Genomic DNA, 24065 nt, shown 5'->3' with positions numbered 1-24065 from the left:
CTCAGCTTTATAAGCGTACCTGGCTGGCATAGAAGTGTCCGATGATCTTGACGATGACCTGCTCGTTCTCATCGGGGGTCTGCTCTCTCGGGACCACCACCTCCGCAGCGGTGAGGTTCTGGAGCTCGTTCACCTGAATGAATTAAAGGAATGTTGATATTCTGCTGGCTAGAACCTTTCCTTGGATATCGAGCTGTGCTGTATTAATGAAAACAGGCTTTAAATAAAAGGACTGCACAGTAATTTTACAGTTTCCCCCACATGCTTTTCCCATGGTTATAATTTGCATTTACCATAGTTTACCATGGTTTACCATATTAAATTTACCATACATCTCTTCACTTTACAGTGCTAATATGTGCCTGACCATGCTTTTACTGTGCTCTATTACACTTTGCTGTGCTTTTACAATGGATAAACTTTTATAAGGGATCTCCACTTGATTTTGGTTCAAACAGCTCCTATAATTGCTATAAAGGGTTTGGCGTTAGAGGCGACTGGGAAAAGGTTTATAATCCGCAGTGAGTCAGCGAGACAGCTCAGCTCTCTACAAAGGAGGCTGTGTGGTCCAGTAGTTAAAGAAAAGGACTTGTAACCAGGTTAAAATCCCGGCTCACTCACTGACTCACTGTGTGACCCTGAGCAAGTCACTTAACCTCCTTGTGCTCCGTCTTTCGGGTGAGACGTAGTTGTAAGTGACTCTGCAGCTGATGCATAGTTCACACACCCTAGTCTCTGTAAGTCGCCTTGGAGAAAGGCGTCTGCTAAATAAACAAATACACTGCGGCTCACACAGGGGTCCCTGTGTCCCGTCTCTCACCGTCTTGCCCCCCTTGCCGATGACCCTCCCCGCGGCCGAGGCTGCCACCTTGATGTGCGTCTCCAGCTTCACCTCCTCTTTGGGGCCGAAGAAATTCTCCTCCTTCAGCTTCCCATAGAGCCGGCCCTGCGCCTGCCAAGCGGACAAACAGACAGAGGAACAGTTAACACAGGCAAGCAGAGAGACAGAGAGTCAGACAGAGAGACAGAGGAACAGTAACACAGGCAAGCAGAGAGACAGAGAGTCAGACAGAGAGACAGAGGAACAGAGACAGTCAGACAGAAAGAGTCAGACAGAGAGACAGAGGAACAGTAACACAGGCAAGCAGAGAGACAGAGAGTCAGACAGAGAGACAGAGAAACAGTAACACAGGCAAGCAGAGAGACAGAGAGTCAGACAGAGAGACAGAGAAACAGACAGTCAGACAGAAAGAGTCAGACAGAGAGACAGAGGAACAGTAACACAGGCAAGCAGAGAGACAGAGAGTCAGACAGAGAGACAGAGGAACAGAGACAGTCAGAGAGAGAGTCAGACAGAGAGACAGAGGAACAGAGACAGAGAGAGAGAGACAGAGACACAGAGGAACAGTAACACAGGCAAGCAGAGAGACAGAGAGTCAGACAGAGAGACAGAGGAACAGTAACACAGGCAAGCAGAGAGACAGAGAGTCAGACAGAGAGACAGAGGAACAGTAACACAGGCAAACAGAGAGACAGAGACAGTCAGCGAGAAAGAGTCAGACAGATGGAGACACAATCAGACACAGAGAGAGAGAGAAAGAAAGGCAGTCAGACAGAGAGAGAGAGAAAGAAAAAGAAAGAAAGTCAGACAGACAGACAGAGAGTGTTCACAGGAGCTAACAGGTGTTTCTGTCCTTAAATAGTTCACTACAGACTGAAGGAAAGAGAAGAAATGAAACTCGGAACCAGATCAGTACCTTAAACTGAGCCTCTGGAGGTCCAGAAATGATCACCATCCTCACCTTGGAGTCTGGAGCCTCAGGGGGGGCGATCTACGAGGGAGCAGCCAGTTAATACATGCATTAAAACCTTACCAGCGAGGTGTGCATTACAATTACAGGCAGGTAAAAAACATCATTCATATAATAGCAAGCAGGTCTGTACATGATCATCTGGGATTTGAGAACCCCCTCGCTATTCCTGTTTTTACACAGTAATGAAAATAATATCCAAATAAAATTACTAAAATAAATAAATGAACATTTCCATGCATATCATAGACTGCAGAGGCTTACAGATCGAGAGACAGACAGACAAGTTGACAGAGACACACAGACAGACACTGAGAGTTTTATAGACAGAGACACACAGACAGACAGGTAGACGGTCCGCACCTTGATAGAGGCCCCTGCGAAGCGGGACAGCTGTTTGATGTGCTGGCCCTTCTTGCCGATGATGGCCCCCACAGCCTGTGCAGGGATGAACACGTGGACTGTCTCCTGCTCTGGGGTCTGCTGTGGGGGGGGGGGTTAGAAGAACAGCGTGTATCAAAACAGAGATCCTGCTCTGGGGGGGGGGTTAGAAGAACAGCGTGTATCAAAACAGAGAGCCTGCTCTTGGGGGGGGTTAGAAGAACAGCGTGTATCAAAACAGAGATCCTGCTCTGGGGGGGGTTAGAAGAACAGCATGTATCAAAACAGAGATCCTGCTCTGGGGGGGTTAGAAGAACAGCGTGTATCAAAACAGAGATCCTGCTCTGGGGGTGGTTATAAGAACAGCGTGTATCAAAACAGAGACTCTTCTCGACAAACATTTCATCTCGTGCCAGCACACTGAAGAAGGAGCTAGAAAAGCATTTTGACAGAAGTGTGTTGACTCAGGGAGGGGTTAAATTACAGGCTTTAACAACATTAGGGAGATAGAGTACGTTTACAATTAGGTGTGCTTAAAATTCAAACCGATCGTTCAAACTGGGGCATTGACTCATCAGAATCTGGTAGAATATCTAACAGTTGATAGCATAATTAGTAATGTGTTTATAGACTGTATATAACCAGTTATAGAGCTGCGTTGCTTTTGTTCCTGCCTGGGAATTTGAATGGAAGGTGCGCTTACCCCGAATGACCCGTAGGGGGCGGCGGCGGCTGAGTTCCCTTGTGGTGGCGGAGGTACGCCAGAGGTGGCAGAGGGGGGGAAAAGACCCAGAGCGTTGAGGTTCAAACCTGGGATCAAGTGGGCCTGGAGCTGGGGAGGGAATTAGGAGCAGAGGGGGGTGGGTGAGCACAGAATACAATTCACTGTACAGCAATGCAATGCAATTCACTGTACAGCACAGTAATCGACAGTACAGCAATGTAATGTGATTCACAGCACAGGCAAGCAGGCAGGCAGACTCACGTTCATGGCAGCAATGTCATTTTCGTATGCCTCTCTCACTTTCTTCATTATCTCCTCCTCGGCCTGGCAGCACGCCTCGATGGGGCCCTTCACAGTGATGGTGCGCTCGGGGTTATACAGGGTGAGGTCCTGCAGCCTGGTGGACAAGTGGGAAAAGGGGGGCAGGGGGTCAGCACTGAAACGTGAATCATTGTGCACTTCCCCTCCAATTGGAACAGGCCAACTAAACGTGTGTGTGCCTGAATGGATGGACTGAGCTGACTGGAGGGGAATGGAAAAATGACGTGGGCTGGCTGCGCTGGGCTGGGTTGGGTAGGCTGGGCTATGCTAGGGTAGGCTGTGCTGGGCTGTGCTGGGCAGGCTAGGCTAGGCAGGCTAGGCTGGGCTGGGCTGGGCTGGGTAGGCTAGGCTAGGCAGGCTAGGCTGGGCTGGGCTGGGCTGGGTAGGCTAGGCTAGGCAGGCTAGGCTGGGCTGGGCTGGGTAGGCTAGGCTGGGTTGGGTATGCTGGGCTAGGCTGGGCTGGGCTGTGCTGGGCCGGGCTAGGCTAGGCTGGGCTATGCTGGGCTGGTACGCAGTGCACAGACACTCACGGTGAGATGGTGATCTTGGTGTCAGTGTCCTGCTCCACTTTCTTCAGGTTCCTCCCCTCCTTGCCGATCAGACGCCCCACAAAGTTGTTGTGAGCAAGGATCTTCAGGGGCACCTCCTCCGCCCTGATTGGACAAGAAACACAATCCAGTCAGCTCTGATTGGACAAGCAACACAATCCAGTCAGCTCTGATTGGACAAGCAACACAATCCAGTCAGCTCTGATTGGACAAGCAACACAATCCAGTCAGCTCTGATTGGACAAGCAACACAATCCAGTCAGCTCTGATTGGACAAGCAGCACAATCCAGTCAGCTCTGAATGGACCATTTTTTTATTTTTTATTCTTTTTTTGAATCCTCCCTATTTGTATGCCCAGTCTTCTCTGGGCTTTTACCGTGGGATAGCTGAGCAGTAGACTGCATGGTGATTGGTTCCCTGATTCATACCTAATAAAAGTTTCTCAAAAGTAAAAGCATAAGAAAGTGTAATAAAGCATAGAGAAAGCATGGTACAGCATAGTTAAGCATTGTAAAGAATATAGGAGCATGGTAAAGCATTTTAATAAACATGGCACACCAGTGTAAACTAGGGTAAATGCAAAGCATAAATATGGGGGAAAACTGCAAAATTACCGTGCAAATTTTCTGCGATAAACTTTTATAAGGGCTACTCCCCCGACTAGCTGCCCAGTTCCCTGGGTAGTTACCCTGTCTTCCTGCCCTGTGCCCTGGGTAGCTGCCCCGCCTCCCTGCCTCGCTCCCCTGTTCCCTGGGTGAGACTCACGTCTTGGTGTCCTTGGCCTCTTGGTGCATGATCTCCAGGACCATCTTGCAAGCAGCAGAGCAGCCCTCGGGGGTCGAGTGGACGCTGATCGGCTTCTCAGCAGCGCCAGCGTTCTCCTTGCGGTGCACGTCGATCCTGAGACACGGAGATCAGTGTATGGGGTCACACAGAGACACACAGGCTCAATGCATACACTAAAATTGGGTCTGCTAGTCTGCATAAACGTCCCTGCTTGTGTGTGTTAGGGCGTGTGTGTGTGTGTGTGTTTCTCTGTGTGTCTCAGTGTCTCTATCTGTATGGGTCCCTCATTGTCTCTGTGTCTCTGTTGGACTCACTTGCTCTGGGTCTGTTTGGTGATGTTCCTGATGGTGGCCCCCTCCTTCCCGATGATGGCCCCCACGTACTGCGTGGGTACAAGCAGTCTCAGGGGGATGTCTGCGTGCTGATGTTTGTGGGGGCCCCCTGATCCGGGGGAGCCCTGTCTGGGCGTCCCTCGGGAGCCGTACCCCGACCTCTTCCCGTTGTCGGGCCCCTGCTGGCCCCCCTGCGCGGACTGATCGTCAGGGATGTAGGAGACCTGCAGTGCGTTGTTCTCAAACTGGTATCCGTTCAGCTTCTGAATCGCCCTGCGGAGAGGAGGGACAGGTCAGGGGTCAACACGTCTATATACCGCCCCCGTCATCCACTCTCAGTTAGTGCTGCACAAACCCATTATTCAGAACAAGCTCTCCACAGGTGAGGGTCATTGCTGTTGATTAGGCTAATTTACCATTTAGAGAGAAAAGAGTGAAGAAACAGCTGCTTGGGTTTGTGATGATCGCTGCTTTTCTTAAGACTCTGTGGAGAACAGCGATCCTCACAAACTCCAGCAGCTGTTTCTTCACTCTTACTTAGAATGGTAAATTAGCCCGATTGACACCAATTACCCTCACTTGTGGAGATCTTGTACAGCTGATCCTGTCTCTTATATCAGTTAGTATGTACAGCTGACCCTGTCTCTTAGATCATCTCTTCAAATACTACCTTGACTTGAGTCAGTCAGTGTGTACTCCTCTCTGTATTAAGTTAGGGAGCACAATGTAGTGAAAGAAAACAAAAAGAGTTTAACTTGCAAATAATATATATATATATATATATATATATTATATATATACACACACACACACACACACACACACACACAGTCAAAAGTAGTCAAAAAGTTTACATACCCCAATGGAAATTTATAATTTCTAGAAATTTCTCGAATACAAATTATAGGAAAAATCTTTTGTAGCAAAATGTTAATTCAGAAGTATTCATACCCTGACAAGTAAAATGAAATTAATAGCTAGTTGAGGCACCTTTAGCAACAATAACCTGTTTTAAACGATTAGGATATTTGTCTATGAGCTTTTGGCGTGATTCTTTAGTGATTTTTGACCATTCTTCAACTCAAAATTGTTCCAGTTCATTCAGATTCCGAGGACTTCTCTTGTGCACAGCCTTCTTCAACTCATACCAAAGATTCTCAATCGGATTTAGATCGGGACTTTGACTAGGCCATTCCTGAACCTTGATTGTATTCTTCTTTAACCATTCTGAAGTAGATTTTGATGTGTGCTTTGGATCGTTGTTGTGTTGGAACGTCCAGTTGCGCTTTAAACCAAGTTTTGTAGCGGAGGGTTTCATTGGCCAATATCTTTTGGTATGCTATGGAATCCATTTTGCCATGTATTGGAACTAAATTTCCTGTGCCATTAGAGGAAAACCAGCCCTATAGAAGGATATTACCACCTCCATGCTTGACAGTAGGTATGGTGTTCTTTTCTTTGTATGCCTCACCAGACTTAATCCAAACGTTTAAGCGATTGTCCTTGTGACGTTTTCCTAAGAGTGGCTTTTTCCTTGGCCTGCAACCACTGAAACCCCAGTCCCAGTTGCAGCCAATTCACTTTGAATATCTTTGGCAGTCAATCTCGTATCTTCCTCACAATTCTTCTACTTGTTCTTTGTGAAAGAACCTTCTTTCTTCCAGACTGGGGAGCGTTGTGACAGTGCCATGAGTCTTGTACTTCTTGATAATAGAAACAATAGTTGAAATTGGGATACACAAATGCTTGGAAATCTTCTTGTACCCTTCTCCAGCTTTATGACAGTCTTCAGATGGCTCTTTACTTTTTCCCATATTGACTTATTGGTAATGACAGCAATCATCCTATGCTTAACCCTTTTATACACTCTAAGAATGTCCAGCATTTTCTAGAATTAGGTTCTGCATTATCATATTGAAATTTCACGCACCTTGTAGACAATACTATCACAGCATCAAGGGGTATGAATACTTTTGAATTAGCATTTTTGGAGTTTTGCCAAAATATTGCTGAAATAAATAATTGTAGACATCTATTGCTTGTAACATTTTTTCCTCCTCCACAAAAGCAAAACTTTTGCTACAAAAGATTTTTCCTAAAATTCTTTGTTTTCGAGAAATTTCTAGAAATTATACATTTCCATTGGGGTATGTAAACTTTTGACTACAACTGTAATATATATATATATATATATATATATATATATATATATATATATATATATATATATATATAGTCATTATCATTATTATTATTTTTATAATATATTTTTTTGCATGTGAACCTATAATGCAATACTGCAGTGCTTGATCAGAATTTTAATAATTCAATAATTCACTTATAACCATGGATGGGTGGCTGATGCAATTCAGGGTGATTCACCAGTATTGTAAAATGCTCTAATTCCCTGTAGAATATTGTACTATATCTTACTGTCTAACTGCACTAAAAATGCAATGTGTGTTGCTATATGCTATGCCACAGACAGATGGCGCTGGTTGTACAGAAGATGTTTTGTGTGCCTCTGTGTGTGTCTCAGTGTGTATGCATTTACATTATTATTATTTATTATTATTATCTATTTGGTAGATGACTTTATTCAAGGCGACTTACAGGTGTTACAGGGCAGGGTTACAATGCAAGATTCATATTTAAATACAGTGTAGTTTACAGTAAGTGCAAATACTACTATTAAAATGCAATATGAAATATGATGCAACAAGTTATATCTACAATTACATATCTACAATTACAATAGTGCATGCACTTCATTTCTTCACGTATGGTCCTGAGTCATTCATAAAACATGTATTTGATGCTTTAGTCTTATAAAAATCATAGCAAAGTCCAATACCGCATTGTGAAAACATAGTAAAGCATAGGTAAGCACTGTAAAGCCCACAGTGGTGTGGTAAAGCATATTAATAAACATGGCAAACCAGGGTAAAGTATGGGGAATGCACAGCAAGGAAAAAGTGCTGCACACATTTCACAGGGAACCCCATGCCTGATGAATCTGCACACTTACTGTCTGGCTTGATCCCGCGTTCCGTACGTCGCGTTAACTACGGCAGTCTCGCTCTCTGTGTTCACTGTGGGAGGAGAGGAGAGGGAGTGTGAGCAGGGCACAGGCACATCGATTTAGAAACACTGAAAGAAACTGAAAGCAAGTTCAGTGACGATTCAAGAAGCCTTTCTCGATGTCTTCAATCGACTAGACGGCTTTCTGGGTTGCCTCCCTAACCCACGGGAGCGCCAGAGTCAATGCGACACCACCTCCATAATCCCCAGTTGAGACTGGTGACTTTGCACAGCCAAGATGCAAACCTGCGCTGTATGACTCACCCTCCACACCACACTGCTGTGCTTTTACCAGAGGAGACACTCGGGGGACCTTAATCTGATGCTGTTTTAAAAAACATCCTTACCTTGTTCACAGTTATCCACAGTCCCATACTGGGCCAACAGACCATCCAGTACCTGCAAAGAAACATGATATGAATGTGGAAGAGACATATTTTCAAAGCGTTTACTCTAGTCTTTAATTAACTCCTGTTTTTTGAAAGCGGTGAAACACCAACCAACCAACAAAACTACAACCAAACAAGCAGGTAATACAACCCAAGTCCTCTTGAGCATTGAAAAGGTGTTTCTTTCTCACCTCCCATTGCAGGTGTGGGGGAATATTCCGGATTTGGATTTTACGAGTCCTGAAAGAAATAACAACAAAAAAAAGATATATTAATAAAAAGCATCAACCAGAACACACACACACGTCTGCATCCTTATATTTGTGGGGACTTCTCATTGACTCTCACTATATTTTTATTTACTATTTCTAACTCCAGTCAGACAAAACTCCACACCGGGTGAAAGTCGACAATAAACTAAATATTTTGGCACTTTTATTATTTTTCTTAGGCATATTTAATTCTTAGTTTCTCAAATTGTGTCCGCACATTGATAGTAATACACACACACACCCAGACATACGCACACACTAATTCAGTAGTATTTAGTGTCCAATCGAAATAAAAATAAAAAAGATTAATAAAAACACACACAGTAGCATTTAGCATCCCATCAGCTGACCCACTCTGTCAGCCCGGTTTGTAGCCCTGTTAATGACAGCAGGTTTAATACTCGCAGTCCCACACAAACACAGCACTGCCCAGCCAGCAAGCCTGACTCCGCCACAGACTGGAAGCATCTGAATAAATCAGAGCCATTGAAACGCAGGGCCGGAAATCAAACTACACTAGAATCAAAAACACACCGATAAGCAATACACTGCACTATTCTTCCTGGTTTGTTTATAAGCTGTTAATAGGATCCCTCTGACTCTCTCCTTCTCTCTCCCTCCCCCCCTCTCTCCGTCACAGTGTCTCACAGTATATAAAGAACAGAGCACATGCCTCTAGCTCTACACTCTCAGTAAAACCTGGAATTCATACAAACAACGCCCAGCCCATGTATTTCTTAATTATTATTATTATTTATTTCTTAGCAGACGCCTTTATCCAGGGCGACTTACAATTGTTACAAGATATCACATTATTTTTACATACAATTATATTATTTTTTACATATGGGCAGCAGTGTGGAGTAGTGGTTAGGGCTCTGGACTCTTGACCGGAGGGTCGTGGGTTCAATCCCTGATGGGGACACTGCTGCTGTACCCTTGAGCAAGGTACTTTACCTAGATTGCTTCAGTAAAAACCCAACTGTATAAATGGGTAATTGTATGTAAAAATAATGCGATATCTTGTAACAATTGTAAGTCGCCCTGGATAAGGGTGTCAGCTAAGAAATAAATAACAATAATAATAATAATAATAATAACATACAATTACCCACTTACACAGTTGGGTTTTTACTGGAGCAATCTAGGTAAAGTAAGTACCTTGCTCAAGGGTATGTCCATAAGGGTTTGGTGGCTCCCTCTAATCGAGTTGAGTGTATTTCTCGCATACTCTCTGCTGCGTCTTCTATTTATTATTATTAGGAGTATTATTATTATCATCTGTTACTATCCCAGTGCTGAGTTGTGTGGTTGTTTTTATGATGTGGGACTAACCATTGAAGAAGTCTATTGACAAATTTGCAAAAAACACCAAAATAAACATGGTTATACTGCACACACTCATATCAGTGGCGACTCATCATAAGAGGCTACGGAGGCTAAGCCTATGTGTCATTTTGTAAAAGTAAAAAAAGTATTTCTTTAAAAATAAATCGCAGTGCAATAACCATACTGATCTGTGATAGCCGTGTATCGCGGGTGTGTTTCGTTTCGTCTCTAGCGCCTGTTCCATACATTTTCTAACCTTAAGCATGCTTTCCAAGGTCTACTGTATTGCTATTGGCTAATGCTACACGATACATGTTTGAGGCTAGCCTCCACCACTCATAATTAGACTTAATCTTGACGTGTCTGTTACCAGGCAGGGTATGCGTCATGAACATTTTGCTGGAGAGGAAGACAGACAGGTTGTGTTTTTCAACAAATGACATCACTCAGGATTCATCAATATCAGGTGAGTCCACACATTTCTTTTGTTATATTCAGTTGCGTGCTTTGTGCTGTGTATACTATATTACTGTATATTTCATATTAAATTACGAAGTACCTTTTGAAACATGCAATGTTTTATTGTGTATAGTAAAAAGTACTTCAAAATAATATTGAAATGCAGTTGCTTATACACACACACGTATATAAAACACATAGACTAGCATTTACCAATAAAGGCAACCAGATAACGAAGTCCACAATGGAACTGGAAAAAGTAATTAAATGCCATTGAAAACTCCAGATTGCATGGCAAACTTTCATAACCTTAACTACATTATAAAATGTTCACTGCTGTAATTATGCAAGGTCATTTTTTATAGTTTTCCTCCCTTGCTTTTCCCATGGTTATACTGCACACACTCAGTGGAGTAACTTTGGTTTCAAAAGTTAGGGGGACATGTCCCCATGTAAATTACGCCTATACACACAAACACACATACGCACACACCCTCACACACAGAGACACAGCATTTCCTCTCCTGGCTATTTCTGACAGGGAATTCCACCCGCGTGTCTCATTATAAATACGAGCAGCTGGCTGCCTCCGCATTAGCAGCTGTAACAGTATCTTTGGGTTTACATCACCGCACTGCTTCCGTGCATGATGTCACCCAAAAACTCACACAGAGACACACTAACACACACTTACACACACCCACAAGCACACACATAATCACTCACACCCACTCACTGACGAACACAAACACACCAGGCTGAGATATACAGTTATTTGCACTTTTAAAAGCTGTTGAAGTGACTGCCGTGGTTGTCACTAACCCCAGAGCACCGTAAGAGACGGTGGGACGTGACTGCCTGCCGGGGACTCCTTACTGTAAGTTAATAAATCACAACTGTCACAGAGAGAGAGCTGTGCAAATCTCCTATCCAAGCACCAGCTTCAAGTCACTGCACATCCATGAGCTTTAATATTTTAGGAAAACAAGGAAGGGGCCAGCGCCTCGAGAGTTAACGTGTCCGGAATGCCTGGAATGTCTCCGGAATCTTTTTTTTTTTTTTTCCCAAGGGAGAGAGAGTGAGAGAGAGACACGCCCCAATCCTGTCCACCAACCCCGGCTGAACCTTACAAGACACGCCTCCTGGGGGGAGGAGAAAAGGGAGGGGAAAGCTCGGTTGTCAGTGCCACGGCCACACCCCCCTCCCACAGCACTCGACTTCCAATCAGCATGGCTTTTCTTTCACATAAATCTATGCAGTCTGCAGGCCAAGCATTAAAACGCAGGGCAGGCTGACAATGGGTAGTGTTCACACAGCACTTACTGAGTTTGCACCAACTCCTAATGTTTCAGAGTAGCAAGGAAGAACAGCTGAGGCACATTACTCTTAAAGAGTAGACAGATGTCTCCTGAGATATTCATGTTTCTAATCATTCACAGCGGTTCCTATTACTGCAGATCCGATGTTACTTCTTTGATAGGTTTGTGTTAAGGTGCCTTCACCTTGCTTGTTTGCCATGGAGATATACAGTAGTCTGTGTATTGGAGCACCTCCTAAGAGAACACTTTGGCTTAGGGTGGTGACACTGAATTTTCCCATTGTAAATGAACACCTTTTTGGCACCAATAGCTGATCCAGGACTGTTTTGTAACCTGATAACTCATCATCATCAAACTTCAATTCAAATGGTTTATTCAATCTTTTTCAAAAAGGACTTGTCATCGCAGGAGTAATCTAGAGCGGCTGCATTTTTTAACGTTTGTAGGGGTGCTGTGTTAACCATTGTGTTCAAATTCATGCTTGTTTTGAATAGTGCTCTCGTATTCACAATTACTGTTAAAGCCGCTGCTGCATTTTATAACGTATGTGGGGGTGCTTTGTTAATTTAGTTGGTCAGTTAGTTATAGTTTATTAACATATGCTTGCCTATTGCTTTTCTCTTACTTATTCCGTTCATTTTATATGTTGATGCACGTGCGTCATGACATAAGTAATAAATACATTTGGATTTATTGATTCATATCATGATTAGCCATGGCACATTGTGTCCGGTGGTCAACTCTGTTCCCTTAGCCAGAGACTACTGTATATATCTAGATAGATGTATTCTGTGAAAGCTGGGCGTTGGATCTGTGTATTCCAATAAGAAACCGTAGGGTTTTGGGGTCACTGGTAGGGGAGCAGTACACACCAGGGCTGTGACCAGCTGGCTGGAGAGGGACAGGGAAAGAGGGAGAGTGAAAGGGGAGAGGGAGTGAGTGGGGAGAGGAGAGGAATGAGGGGAGGAAGGGAGAGTGAGAGGGGAGAGAAGAGGAATGAGGGGAGGAAGGGAGAGTGAGAGGGGAGAGGAGAGGAATGAGGGGAGGAAGGGAGAGTGAGAGGGGAGAGGGAGAGAGGAATGGGGGGAGGAAGGGAGAATGAGAGGGGAGAGGGAGAGAGGGGGAGAGGGAGTGAGGGGGAGAGAGGAAAGATAGGAGAAAGGGGAGGGAGGGAGAGCAAGAGGGGAGAGGGAGTGAGAGGGGACGGGAGGGAGGGAGAGAGGGGAGGAGGGGCCTGACCTGCATTTCAAAGGCTTTGTGAATACAATGAGGAAGCGGGAGGGAGGGCACGCCACAAACAACAACCAGGGTGGAAAGAATTCGAAAAGAGAGAGGGGAGGCCAGATCAAACCCAAAGAAAACTGTGTGTGCACCGGGGGGCCTCAATCGCGAAGCAAGTGCAAAGAGCAGAGGAGCATAGCAACTGGAGCACTGGGGTTATAACAGCAGCAGAGAAAGGACTTGGCTGCAGGTACTGCAGGAGAGGAGGGAGCAGTTCAATTACCGCCTCGTGGTGTCCTGCTGGTTTTGTAGCTCTGGAGCAGGGGTGTTAGTTTAAGTTTCCTTTCCGTTTAAACTCCAGGATTAAACACGTTTAAACGTCTCAACTTTAACATAATGGGAATGCTTGTAACCAATCAGAAAATGATTCAACATAACAAGCCCTCCATCACTGCTTTATAAATGACTGCGACATGTACCTAAGACTGTGTGTGTCTATGGAAAAAGACGAATTATGGAATATGAAAAATATTTTTGACAACGGTTACATGTTTCAGTGAAATTCGAAATGTTTAAAACTCAAACACTCTCCTAGTACACTCCACATAAAAATTAAAAAAAAAAACTCTAAAAGGGGAAGCAGTGTTGTTAAAGGGGAACTGATTCGAGCCGTAATGCTCTGAATTACAAGATAACCAGCTCATTAGACTGGGGATCAGATTTAACCCCACGTCCATTAATCTCGCCTGGACCACCACTAAAAAAAACCTTCAAAACAAACCCGAAAGAGAAATTCCTCCCATTCATGCTAGCACTACCCCCACCCCCACCCCCACCTCACTCCCTTTGATGTTCACTCTCGCTCATTCTTCCCACCCTGATCAAATTCCTTCCTGTCCCAACAAGATGGCTCCTGATTACTCTCTTTCCTCTGAACTCTGACCTTGTTGACAACCCCTCCCCCCCACACCCCTCCCAGTGTTCTCGTCTCCATTTTAGATTTCGCTCACAGAAGCACACTAAACTCGCTCACAACCTCACTCACACACACAAACATATTGACACAAACTCACACACACTCTTGTGTTACAAGTTTTACAGATTGTCATGACAATGGTATCTTTCTGTGGTTAGGTTTTAGAATGTTTGCACACACACACAAAAAATGTAAAGAATAAAATTGTATGGATTTTTTGGGGGGAGGGGGGAGGAGAGAAATAATTTCATTAAAAACAAAACCTATGACAAATCTGCCCTTCATGTCTTTTTAAAAAAAATCTGACGTTAACCGTTTCCTTGTAGCAGCAACCACAGCAAGCTGCCATGCGTTAACCCTGAGAGGCCCACGCTGCAAAACACAGGTCAGAGGTCAGGCCAGGAAACTGGTTCCACAGGAAGTAGCAGTGCTTATATTCCATTGCAACTTCCTGTCATTTTTCAAACAGGCGAATGGAGGAGCAGCCCTGCTCAGTGTGCACAATAGGATTCCATTACAGCACAGGACCCTGGGAGGCTGACTCAAACCCAGCCATGACACCACAGCAGTGGGCTTTCTGCGGTCTCTAAGAGCATTTTTGCAATACGTAAGTCAGCGACAAACAGGGCGTTTTTTCCTCCCATGTTCGAATATTCTTTCAAAAATCGAAACAAATATTCAAATGCTCTTTAAATTTCTAATTGGTTTAGAAAACAAAAAGGTGTCATAAACCCGGTCCAATTTCAAAAGCTCACAGTACACAAACAAACACAATATTTAACAATTAAAAGTATGTTGCACAGTTAAGCAGTATTTACACCCATCGTTTACCCTGGTTTCCATGTTTTATAATATGCTTTACCCTGCCTTTATGTGCTTTGCAATGCTTCCCTATGCTTCCACTGTACTTTATTACACTTTGCTGTGATTTTAGGGGGAAACTTTTCTGAGGGTGTCCTGTGCTGCTGGACGATCAAAGCCCTGGCATGGTGGGTCAGTGGTTCTCTCTCATCTTTAAACATGATGGCCGCATCTTCGCATTCATCAGCCTCGGCCGTTCCTGACCTGCAGTAGGGTCAGAGGGAGGGGTCAGTCTTCAATCAGCGAAGGCCAACAAGCGCCAAGCCCCCTTCCCCCACCTCAAGCCTCCCAACAATAGCCCATCTGTTTAATCCGATTGGGTGGCTACACTGACCACAGCCCCCCCCAAGAGGTAAAACTCAATAAATGACTGATCGATTATAAGCAGGCAATGGAGGTCTGACTACCTCCCTCGCTGTAATGTCTGCTAATACATGGATACTGTCAGACCCTGTATCACAAGCAAATTATTAAAAAATATGAGTAGTAAAAAGATTGTAACTCAGAATTAGCATTACATTATTAGTTAGATGATTCTAGGTCAGTGTGGTAACGATAGTATTTTTTTTTTTTTTTTTTTTAAAGATCCAAACACCTAATTCAATTAGGTGACTGCTCAAGGATGATTGTAGGGCAGTGAGCGCGGCAAATAATGATGCAGTAATTGGAAACATGGTGAACGTGGTGTAACCGCCTTGGTTCTGCCCCGATCTTCTCCAAACTTCACCAATTTTGTAACCTTTTAACCCGTGCTGTGTGATGGCGAGGGCCGTCGTGCGCTGGATCAGGGGCGGTAGCCGGCAACATGACAAATCTGTTGCGTGACTCGGTTCTCTGGGGATTGGAGCAGAGGAATCATCTTTGGGGGAGGGGGAGGGGGCAGGGCGTGTCTCTCCAGCTCAGCTTCACTGCTACTGCAGGGTAATCAGTGAGCTGGAAGACTGCAGCGTGGTCGTGCCTCCTGCATTTAGGACCATCTTCTGCACCCCCCCCCCCCCCCCAATCCAACTCATTCACTCCCCCCCTTGCACTGGGGTGAAAGGTCATTACACAACATAGACAAAATCAGCAGCTCCTGTTTTTCTGTTAACCTTTTCATTGTCACTGGAGTGCTCTGATTGGAGCAAAATAAATAAATAAATAAATAAATACAATTAACAGTCAACATTTCTACAATACTGCATTTGCTATTGGCATTTCATCTAATTAATAAAGTAAAATTAGAATCAATATGTTTACCCCCTTTCTCTCTCTCTCTCTCTCTCTCTCTCTCTCTCTCTCTCTATATATATATATAGTAGCTAGTTGTGAAAATAGTGAGTTATCAGTTTATCAGTTACTTCTTCATTATATATGTCATGTGAAATGACATTTTACACTACTTTTTAAATATTTTCTCTATAGTACATATTTATATTGTAAGTCGCCCTGGATAAGGGCGTCTGCTAAGAAATAAATAATAATAATAATAATAATAATAATAATAATAATAATAATAATAATAATAATAATAATAATATGCATACACACACATGCACTGTATATATATTCAAATGCAGACTTGTGAAGGGCAGTCCTTCTGTATTTAAAGGGTAACCTGACATGGTGTATAAGGATTCAATTACAGTTCTGTAGTACAGTCTATCGCTAGAAACAGGAATGAAAAAAAAAGATTTGGCTAGTAAATTTTTAATAGGGGCGATCATGGCACCACTAAGCATCCCATTTTAAATGAATATTTAATCGTCCTTAAAAAAATGCTCGGGTTTCTATAGACCACTTCGATCTCCTCTCTCCTAGCACGGCCTCGTTTCCCATTGTCTCTTCAAACTCATTTTATTTCATGGTGTGTTACAGTGTTGACTGTATCGAATCACTCACAGCCAGAGCCGTCTCAACTGTGTAGCACCATTACAACAAAAAAAACTGTCAAACTTGAATGAGTAAAACATAAAATAAAACTACTTAGTTCAGCGCACAACTTGTTTTCGTGTATTTCTGTCTTAAAATCTGCGCTGTGCAGTTAAACCCCCCAAACCAAAGAGACAGCACTGTGTGCTTTGCAAAAATGACTTGTATGCATGTATGTAGGTGTGTAAGTTTACTCTAGAACGAACAATAATTAGGGTGGACTTGATTGAATAAAATATTTTAAGAAAAAGGTGACAAGGTTAACCCTAGCCGGCAGAGACATTTTTACTCAGAAAGTGGGGAGGGTATGTAATGGGTTACAAAGAGTTAATAATGCTTAATCACTGGGATTCTTTGAGACGCGAAGATTTGAGATCAATCGGCTACGAGGTACAAGACCAGCTTAGATGGGTTGAATGGGCTGCAGTAGGCTGCAAATTTCTTTATGTTCATACGCATGTGTGTAAGTATGTCTGTATATATATATGCATGCATACCTATATGCATGTGTGCATGGCTATATGTGTGTATGCATGTATCTATTTAACCAGAAAGAAACGGATAAGACTCATGCTCGCCTTTTGACCACCGAATTGACAAGCTGACCTGGACAAACCCAGCAGAGCTGAAGCACAGCCTCCGAGGAGTCCTGTCCCTTTAACCCTGGGATTGCTAGCTCCGATTACCCTCAGCACTGGTTACAGGAGCAGCCACTGCGGGCAGACCGACTCGACAGGAGATCGACGAGCCAGGAACTGACAGAGCGCATGGCAGAGAGAGGCTCACACGCTGTCCTGCTCCAGGGAGGGAGTTTACTGGGACTGAGGGAGACGGGCTACCAACACAGGGCTCTGATTAATCAGCAAAGGATCATCAGAGGACAGGGTGTACCTGGGCTGCGTCTGAGGGGGTCCTTCTTGCTAGAATTGGGTAACCCAGTCACCCATAGTGTTCACAAGGACTCAGCATTGACCATACAGTGCAGATTTCCTGTTCTAAACCTCAACACAATAAGTTACAGGAGCTAGAGGAAATGTTCACTGAAACTGCATTGCAAGTTTTTATTTTCAAACTGTTTTTTTATTATTATTTATATGTTTAAGCATGACACTATAAAAAAGGGCACTAAGAAAAACACTCATATGCGCACACACACATTCAGAGAAAATACTGCTGTTGAGTTCACACAAAAAACTAACAAGGGATGCAAATAAGACTCCAATTGCATATAGGTTTGACCCATTCCTGGTTTCACTAGGAGTTTAACTAGACACACCTGAGCTTGTTGCCTACACACTGTGGCTAATTGAGCTCAGTAAAAGCTGGAATGGGTGAAAGTGCTATGCAATAGGAGTCTTACTTCCAGCCCTGCTCTATAATACCTGAAACACAGAAAAGAAAGAAGGAAGTGAGCAGGGAGAGAGAAAAGCAAGCTCCTCCAAACTCCTAGCACTGTGGACGCGTGATCTTGCCAGAATGCTGTTGTTTGAACAATGCTGTTTTTTAAAAAAAAAATTTTAAAGCCTTTAAATGTGTTGGTTTCGTCCCAGCTGAAGTGTCCTTTGCACCGCCTCCTTCCTGGATTCACACAACAAGCTCCATAATCATGGAGCTGCAGCCCAATGAGGACTTCCAGGGCTCCAAGCAGCCGCTGTGTGATAATTACCACAAATGGGTGACAGCCAGCGGAGCAAAACAAACAACAAAACAGGGCAGAAGAGCAAAAACCAGTACTGAAAAAATGACCCTGTTGTGAGTGTATTAAGAAAACGCTACTTTGCCTGCAATAATGCCTGCTGATTCATAATAATAATAATAATAATAATAATAATTTATTGTTTTAACATGATTGCACAAGATTACATCAGTTACACCTAAACCCAAAGCAATGGGTTGTGCCACTCAATCCTAAATGTAACAGGTTATATTTATTCTCCTTAGATTTTATTTTGCATTGCCTTCTTGTAACAGGAATAAGGATTTGGCATGCAGTGCCACCCGTTGGTAACATCTGAATATTTTGCACACTTACAATGCAAAAGTCAACGTTTGCAAAACTGCATGTAAACAAGCCATCTTAACAGAATTCAGCCCTTTTTTTGTTTGTAAATGACCGAGATTCACACAGGGACCCATTCTGTGCAAGCAATCCTAGGAAAGTTAACATTTCCTGAATTTCTTGTTGACTCCCCTCACCTCCTACAAAACCAGAACGCACTCGGTCACCCGCTGCTCAGGAGGCCATGCTCTCTCTCTCTCTCTCTCTCCCAAAAGGCTTCCCAGCTCCTCCTTATTTTCCCACCCGACTTTGTGATCAGTCCCGACCTCGGATCCCGACCTTTGCCCCTGCTCCAGATTAGGAATGCTCTGGTTGCTCTGTTTAAAAAGGTTTGGGGGGAAGGGGGTGTTGGCTGAAGGGGCTCGGGGGTAGGGAACAGGACTTTGAAAGAGGAGTGGGCTTTTGGAGTGAATGAGGGAGGGCTTGAAACTTAAAAGAAACTCTCTTTAAAAAAGGAAAAAAAAGAAACAAAACAACAATTGCAGTTCTACCAACCCCCCACATTCCCCCAACCACATGCTCAGGCTGGAGAGAGGGTATGTATTGTAAACATCTAAAAACAACAGCGCAGCCCCATAGCAGACACAAGCGTGGTCTACAGGGTGTTCATTATGTGGTGCTGGTTTTCCAATCGCTGCATACCAGGCAGCTCTAGTGAATATATTGGAGAGGGTGGATTTAAAGCAATACATGTATATATGCTGGAACTGAAAGGAAAATACACTTTTACAATATTTTTTTATGGGGAGAGATCAATGCTAGCATGCCAGTGTTTGAAAACACGGCAACGAATACTTTAAACCAATGTAAGTTGTATATAAAATAGCTAAGTTGAATGACAATACAACGTTTCTCTGGCCAACAAATGAGGACTGAGGGACGGGAGGCCGGAAAGGGTGCGGTGCGTTGGGGGGTGGCTGGCGGGGGGCGTGCCTCTCCAGCAGGTCAAAGTTCAAAGCTGTGTTCAATAATAACCTGCACCATGGAACATTTTGTGAGGTTGCGGTGGTACATCAGAAACAATGTAAAGTTTATATAATAATATATATATTTTATATATATATATATAATATTGACCTCTGTAGCTTGTACCGCTGCACATAGTATGTGATGTTATGCTTGTAAGGTTACCAGTCACGAAATATCGCTGTTTCATTTTTCTTAAAAAAAATAAAAAAACAAATCACACACACATTATATATATATATATATAATACACACACAATTCCTGTTAGTTCTGTGTGAGGTATCCCTAAAGCACAGGTGATGGTGATTTTTGCATTGTTTTTGTTGGCCAATGTATGAATGAGTCTGGTTTGTTATGCAAATTACTCATAAGAACACACAACAAAATCCTGGCTGGGTTGTTGGGTATTTACTTGTTTTTATTATATAGTTTATAATATATATATATATATATATATATATATATATATATATATATATATATATATATATATATATATATATATATATTACTAGGGGCACTATAGGTCATATGGACTTTGGTGCAGAACACTTTACGACATACAGTACACGTTATATAACTGCGAAAATGAAACAGAAAATCAGCAACTTTTATTTTACTCGTGCTAGATTAAACTAACTCAATGGCCCGTGTTGTAGACGATATTCGAGTTTAATAGATTTTGCTAAACTACAACTAATGTAGTTTTAAAAGCCCCGAGTATTAAACACACACACACACACAGACACACACACATTACTGGAACGCGTTCAGGGCTACCAAAATATATAACCTAATACAGTATAATATAAAAGCTGTATAGGGTGAGTGGGCCATGCTCATTGTTTGCGAGTTGTACAAAAAATGTCATTATTACGAAGTTCAAACACTTGTGCCTCTCTCCCTTAGACAGGTTAATAAAATGTTCCCTTAGACAATAATAAGTTAATATTTCTTCTGACAGGCTGTGTATCTGCTCTCTCTCTCTCTCCCTCCCTCCCTCCCTCCTTCTCTCACGCCATTTTACCAGTAGGTTGTAGGAAAGCCTCCATGCAAAGGCGTACAGTGGTAGCACGGTTGCTTTCACATTTGGTGATTATGAAATCCTCATGTTTTATTACAACTTTTGTGTTCGCCTTCCTTTTATAAACTAAATATCACCACCAAGAACAACGTTAAAATTGCCCGAGCAATGCGTTTCTACAGACACTGTGCACTATCAACATAATAAAATATACATTTTTAACCATAGTTACCAATGAAAAGAACTGTAACAATTACTGTGATTGTAAAGTTGGTAACGCGCTGCTACACATGTTTTGAACTGTGCCACAGATTCTAAGAAACCAGGCACCGTTTTGTGTAGACAGCAATAGCGAGAACAGGCACAATAACACATGAATGTATTAACATGTGATGTTATGTAATAGTTTTTTTTTTAATTATTATTATTAATTTGTAACTTTTTTTTGTAAAAATAAAACAAACATATTGCATGCACAGATATTTAACAAACCATGCATTACGCAAAACCGTCCAGCATTACCCATATGTTCCTCCGCTCCATAAACTCTACAAACAAACATTGACACACGTGTGTTTATGTTGAAGTGAATGTTAATTATGTTGCTTTACTGAGATTTTACAAAAAAAACAAAAAACAAAAAAAAAACACACTCGTATTTTGGACGCTGCGACTTTCCTGTTGTGAACGGACTGTCGAAAATAATGCAATGCATTGCATCATACTGAATTTGCTTTGCATACTATTTTTAAGAGAAACTGCTCATATTTTAAATACATATACATAAATAAGATGTACGGACTGTAGTAAAGCTAAAGAAATCTACTTCTACAACTAGATAAAGCCTACATAGGTAAGATATATGAAACGAATATAGGTTATCATTTGGGTGGGTAAATGAAAAAAACAAACTGCATACATACATGCAACGAGGACTTTAATAAAAAGATTAAATGTATATTTGTATCTATGCATTTCTATACATTGATGGCGCTATCGGGTAGCTTGAGGCTACCACTGAAATGCAGTATTTTATTGCGGAGCCCCCGGACTGTAGCGGGCTGAGGAAGGAGACTCGTCGCGGTATGTTTTGAGCTAGGCCGTGGAATTTGGGTGGGGCGGTATGGAGGATTTTTCTTTTTCTGTTTCCAGTCGTGCTTTTCCCTCACTGAGGTTTTGCGAATCTGCTTCCCTTATAAAAACGGAATGTAAACGTCAATATTGTCAACCCACCTCTTCCCTTCCTCTGTTCTCAATCTATAAATAGAATTGCCCCCAGTCAACTAACTTCCCACGTATATAACGCCTTAGTATGTGTTTATAATGTGTGTGTAAAACTTGAATGGCTCATTGAGACCTCCGTTATTGAAATGGATACTGAATACACACAGCTTCGTTGTTTAGTTTCCAAAGACAAAACACACGGCCCATCCCAGTAATATAAAAAGAGATGTGTATTTTCCATGTGTGGTAAGAGTACTACGGCGAGGATAGGAACATCCAGACTTAATAACAACAACAATTATTTATGTTCTATTTATTTTGTATTGTAAAAAGATATATTGAGACTAGGACCCGGGCGTCCATGCATACAGAATACTCTCTACAGATTTTCCTGTATAGGAAATAGAATCCATTGTGCTCGGCTATACGTGTTCCAGACTCCACACGCACAGTATAGCCATTTGATACAGCCCGCAATAGCACACTGAGCAGCAAGCAAACATTCAGAAGGCATACAGTGCACAGGGCGTGCCAGTGGTAAACAACCCTTACAATGGTACGGTCACGCTGTCTTTGGGATTAACCAGAGACATTTCTAATTAATTAAGGCGATTCGCACTCCTTGTCGATTGCGCTGATCCAGCAAAAGGGACGGGTTGGGAAACTGACACGACGTTGCCAGGATTTGATAGCAGTTCCTAGCCATATACTGCCATTTCCAATCAATACAATTTAAACCTGCTTTAGGGGGAATGTAAACACAGTGGGTAGTCAACAATATCTTTTTTTCTGATAGTGAATTGAAGGCTAAACTATGTAAGGAAAAGCCCAAGGGAGCCACATATTAGTATAACATTGAAAGTGACTGCCGCTTTAACGGGTTAACAAAGAAATTAATTAATAACGATGCTCTACAAAAGAAAAAACAAACCATTTAAAATGAACGCGGTTTTAGTATTATATCCACATACAATATGATTAAGACGATTACTGTATATGGTGTTTTCTTTTTCTTGCTTATTAATTTTCACTGTCGCCTTTCCATTTGTTTATTTGTTATCTGGCTGAGCGAATGCAAAGCCGTATCCGCCCCCACACCGTTTGCTTCCTAAGCTGCTCTGCTTGTGCTTGTTGCCTCGTACTACACACTACAACCTCGCGCGCAGAGCTCCATTCATAAACTCTATCCATACTACTACAGCGCGACGAGGAGGCAGCGCGGCCACTACCAGCTCCGCCCACACGAGAGAGGGAGAGAGAGGGGGGAGAGAGAGAGAGAGAGAGAGAGAGAGAGAGAGAGAGAGAGAGAGAGAGAGAGAGGGGGAGAGAGGGGGGGGGGGGGGCAGAGCTTTAAACAGATATAGGCAAATCTAAGTTTTTTTAAAAATGTAGTTTATTAATCCAACCAATTTTAAACACCCTTGTCTTTATTGTAATGCTTATAAGGTAATCAATACGTTCTACCGATCATTACCTTTAGGGAAGTGGTGTTCGTTTTATTAGGTGCGTTTCTAGAACGGTCAATGCAGAACACAATGCACGAGCCGCAGCCCAAACAACTGGGGAGCCCACGGGTGTAGAACGTGGGAGTGAGTAATGCCACACACCAACAGGTCAGGGACACTGTGTTCTGTGGGGAAATGCAGACAAACGTGACGAAACTGAGGGAAAAAAAACGGCTGCTTCCAGTTTCTCCTGACTTGCGTTTCCCAAACCCCCACGTGAAAGTGCAGAGCTGGTTCGTGACCGTCCACGAGCTAGGCTTTCAATGGCTTCTTCTCTTTGCTGGGAAACACATTAGAAACTAATTCGTGGAGTAGCCTAGATATAAAATATAGTTTTCTTACAAATCAAACAAAAAATGCACCTCTGGTTCAAAATGCAGGGCAAAAGAAATACAAAACACGATTTATATTGATCCCAAATGAATATGAATTCATGAAGTAGAAATAAACAAGGATATAGTATTCTGTAAATTAAAAAAAAAAGTAACGAATCAAAGAAAAGAAAAGGAAGTGGAAAGAAATTGCAATGAAAGTTAAGCTTCAACACTGGTCCTCCGCGAGATG

General features: G+C 42.8%; 1 protein-coding gene across 2 annotated transcripts in view; it reads right to left on the bottom strand.

Moving 5' to 3' along the window:
• The window catches only part of LOC117435152 (insulin-like growth factor 2 mRNA-binding protein 1), a 50090-nt gene that overhangs the window by 7461 nt on the left and 18564 nt on the right, over nt 1-24065 (bottom strand). Inside the window, exons 3-14 of one of the 2 annotated variants that reach the window (XM_034058144.3) lie at nt 8566-8614; nt 8333-8384; nt 7933-7996; nt 4887-5177; nt 4552-4686; nt 3768-3890; nt 3178-3313; nt 2896-3024; nt 2175-2294; nt 1758-1832; nt 821-952; nt 20-133 (exon numbers count right to left, since the gene is read on the bottom strand). In XM_034058144.3, the coding sequence (XP_033914035.2) occupies nt 20-133; nt 821-952; nt 1758-1832; nt 2175-2294; nt 2896-3024; nt 3178-3313; nt 3768-3890; nt 4552-4686; nt 4887-5177; nt 7933-7996; nt 8333-8384; nt 8566-8614 (1420 nt within the window). The remainder of the gene's footprint in view (nt 1-19; nt 134-820; nt 953-1757; nt 1833-2174; nt 2295-2895; nt 3025-3177; nt 3314-3767; nt 3891-4551; nt 4687-4886; nt 5178-7932; nt 7997-8332; nt 8385-8565; nt 8615-24065) is intronic. The other variant, XM_059002946.1, reaches the window with a different exon arrangement.

Source organism: Acipenser ruthenus, chromosome 28, assembly GCF_902713425.1.
Source record: "Acipenser ruthenus chromosome 28, fAciRut3.2 maternal haplotype, whole genome shotgun sequence".
NCBI lineage: Eukaryota > Metazoa > Chordata > Actinopteri > Acipenseriformes > Acipenseridae > Acipenser > Acipenser ruthenus.
The sequence above is the reverse complement of the archived record's forward strand: the minus strand, read 5'-3'. Positions and strand labels throughout refer to the sequence as shown.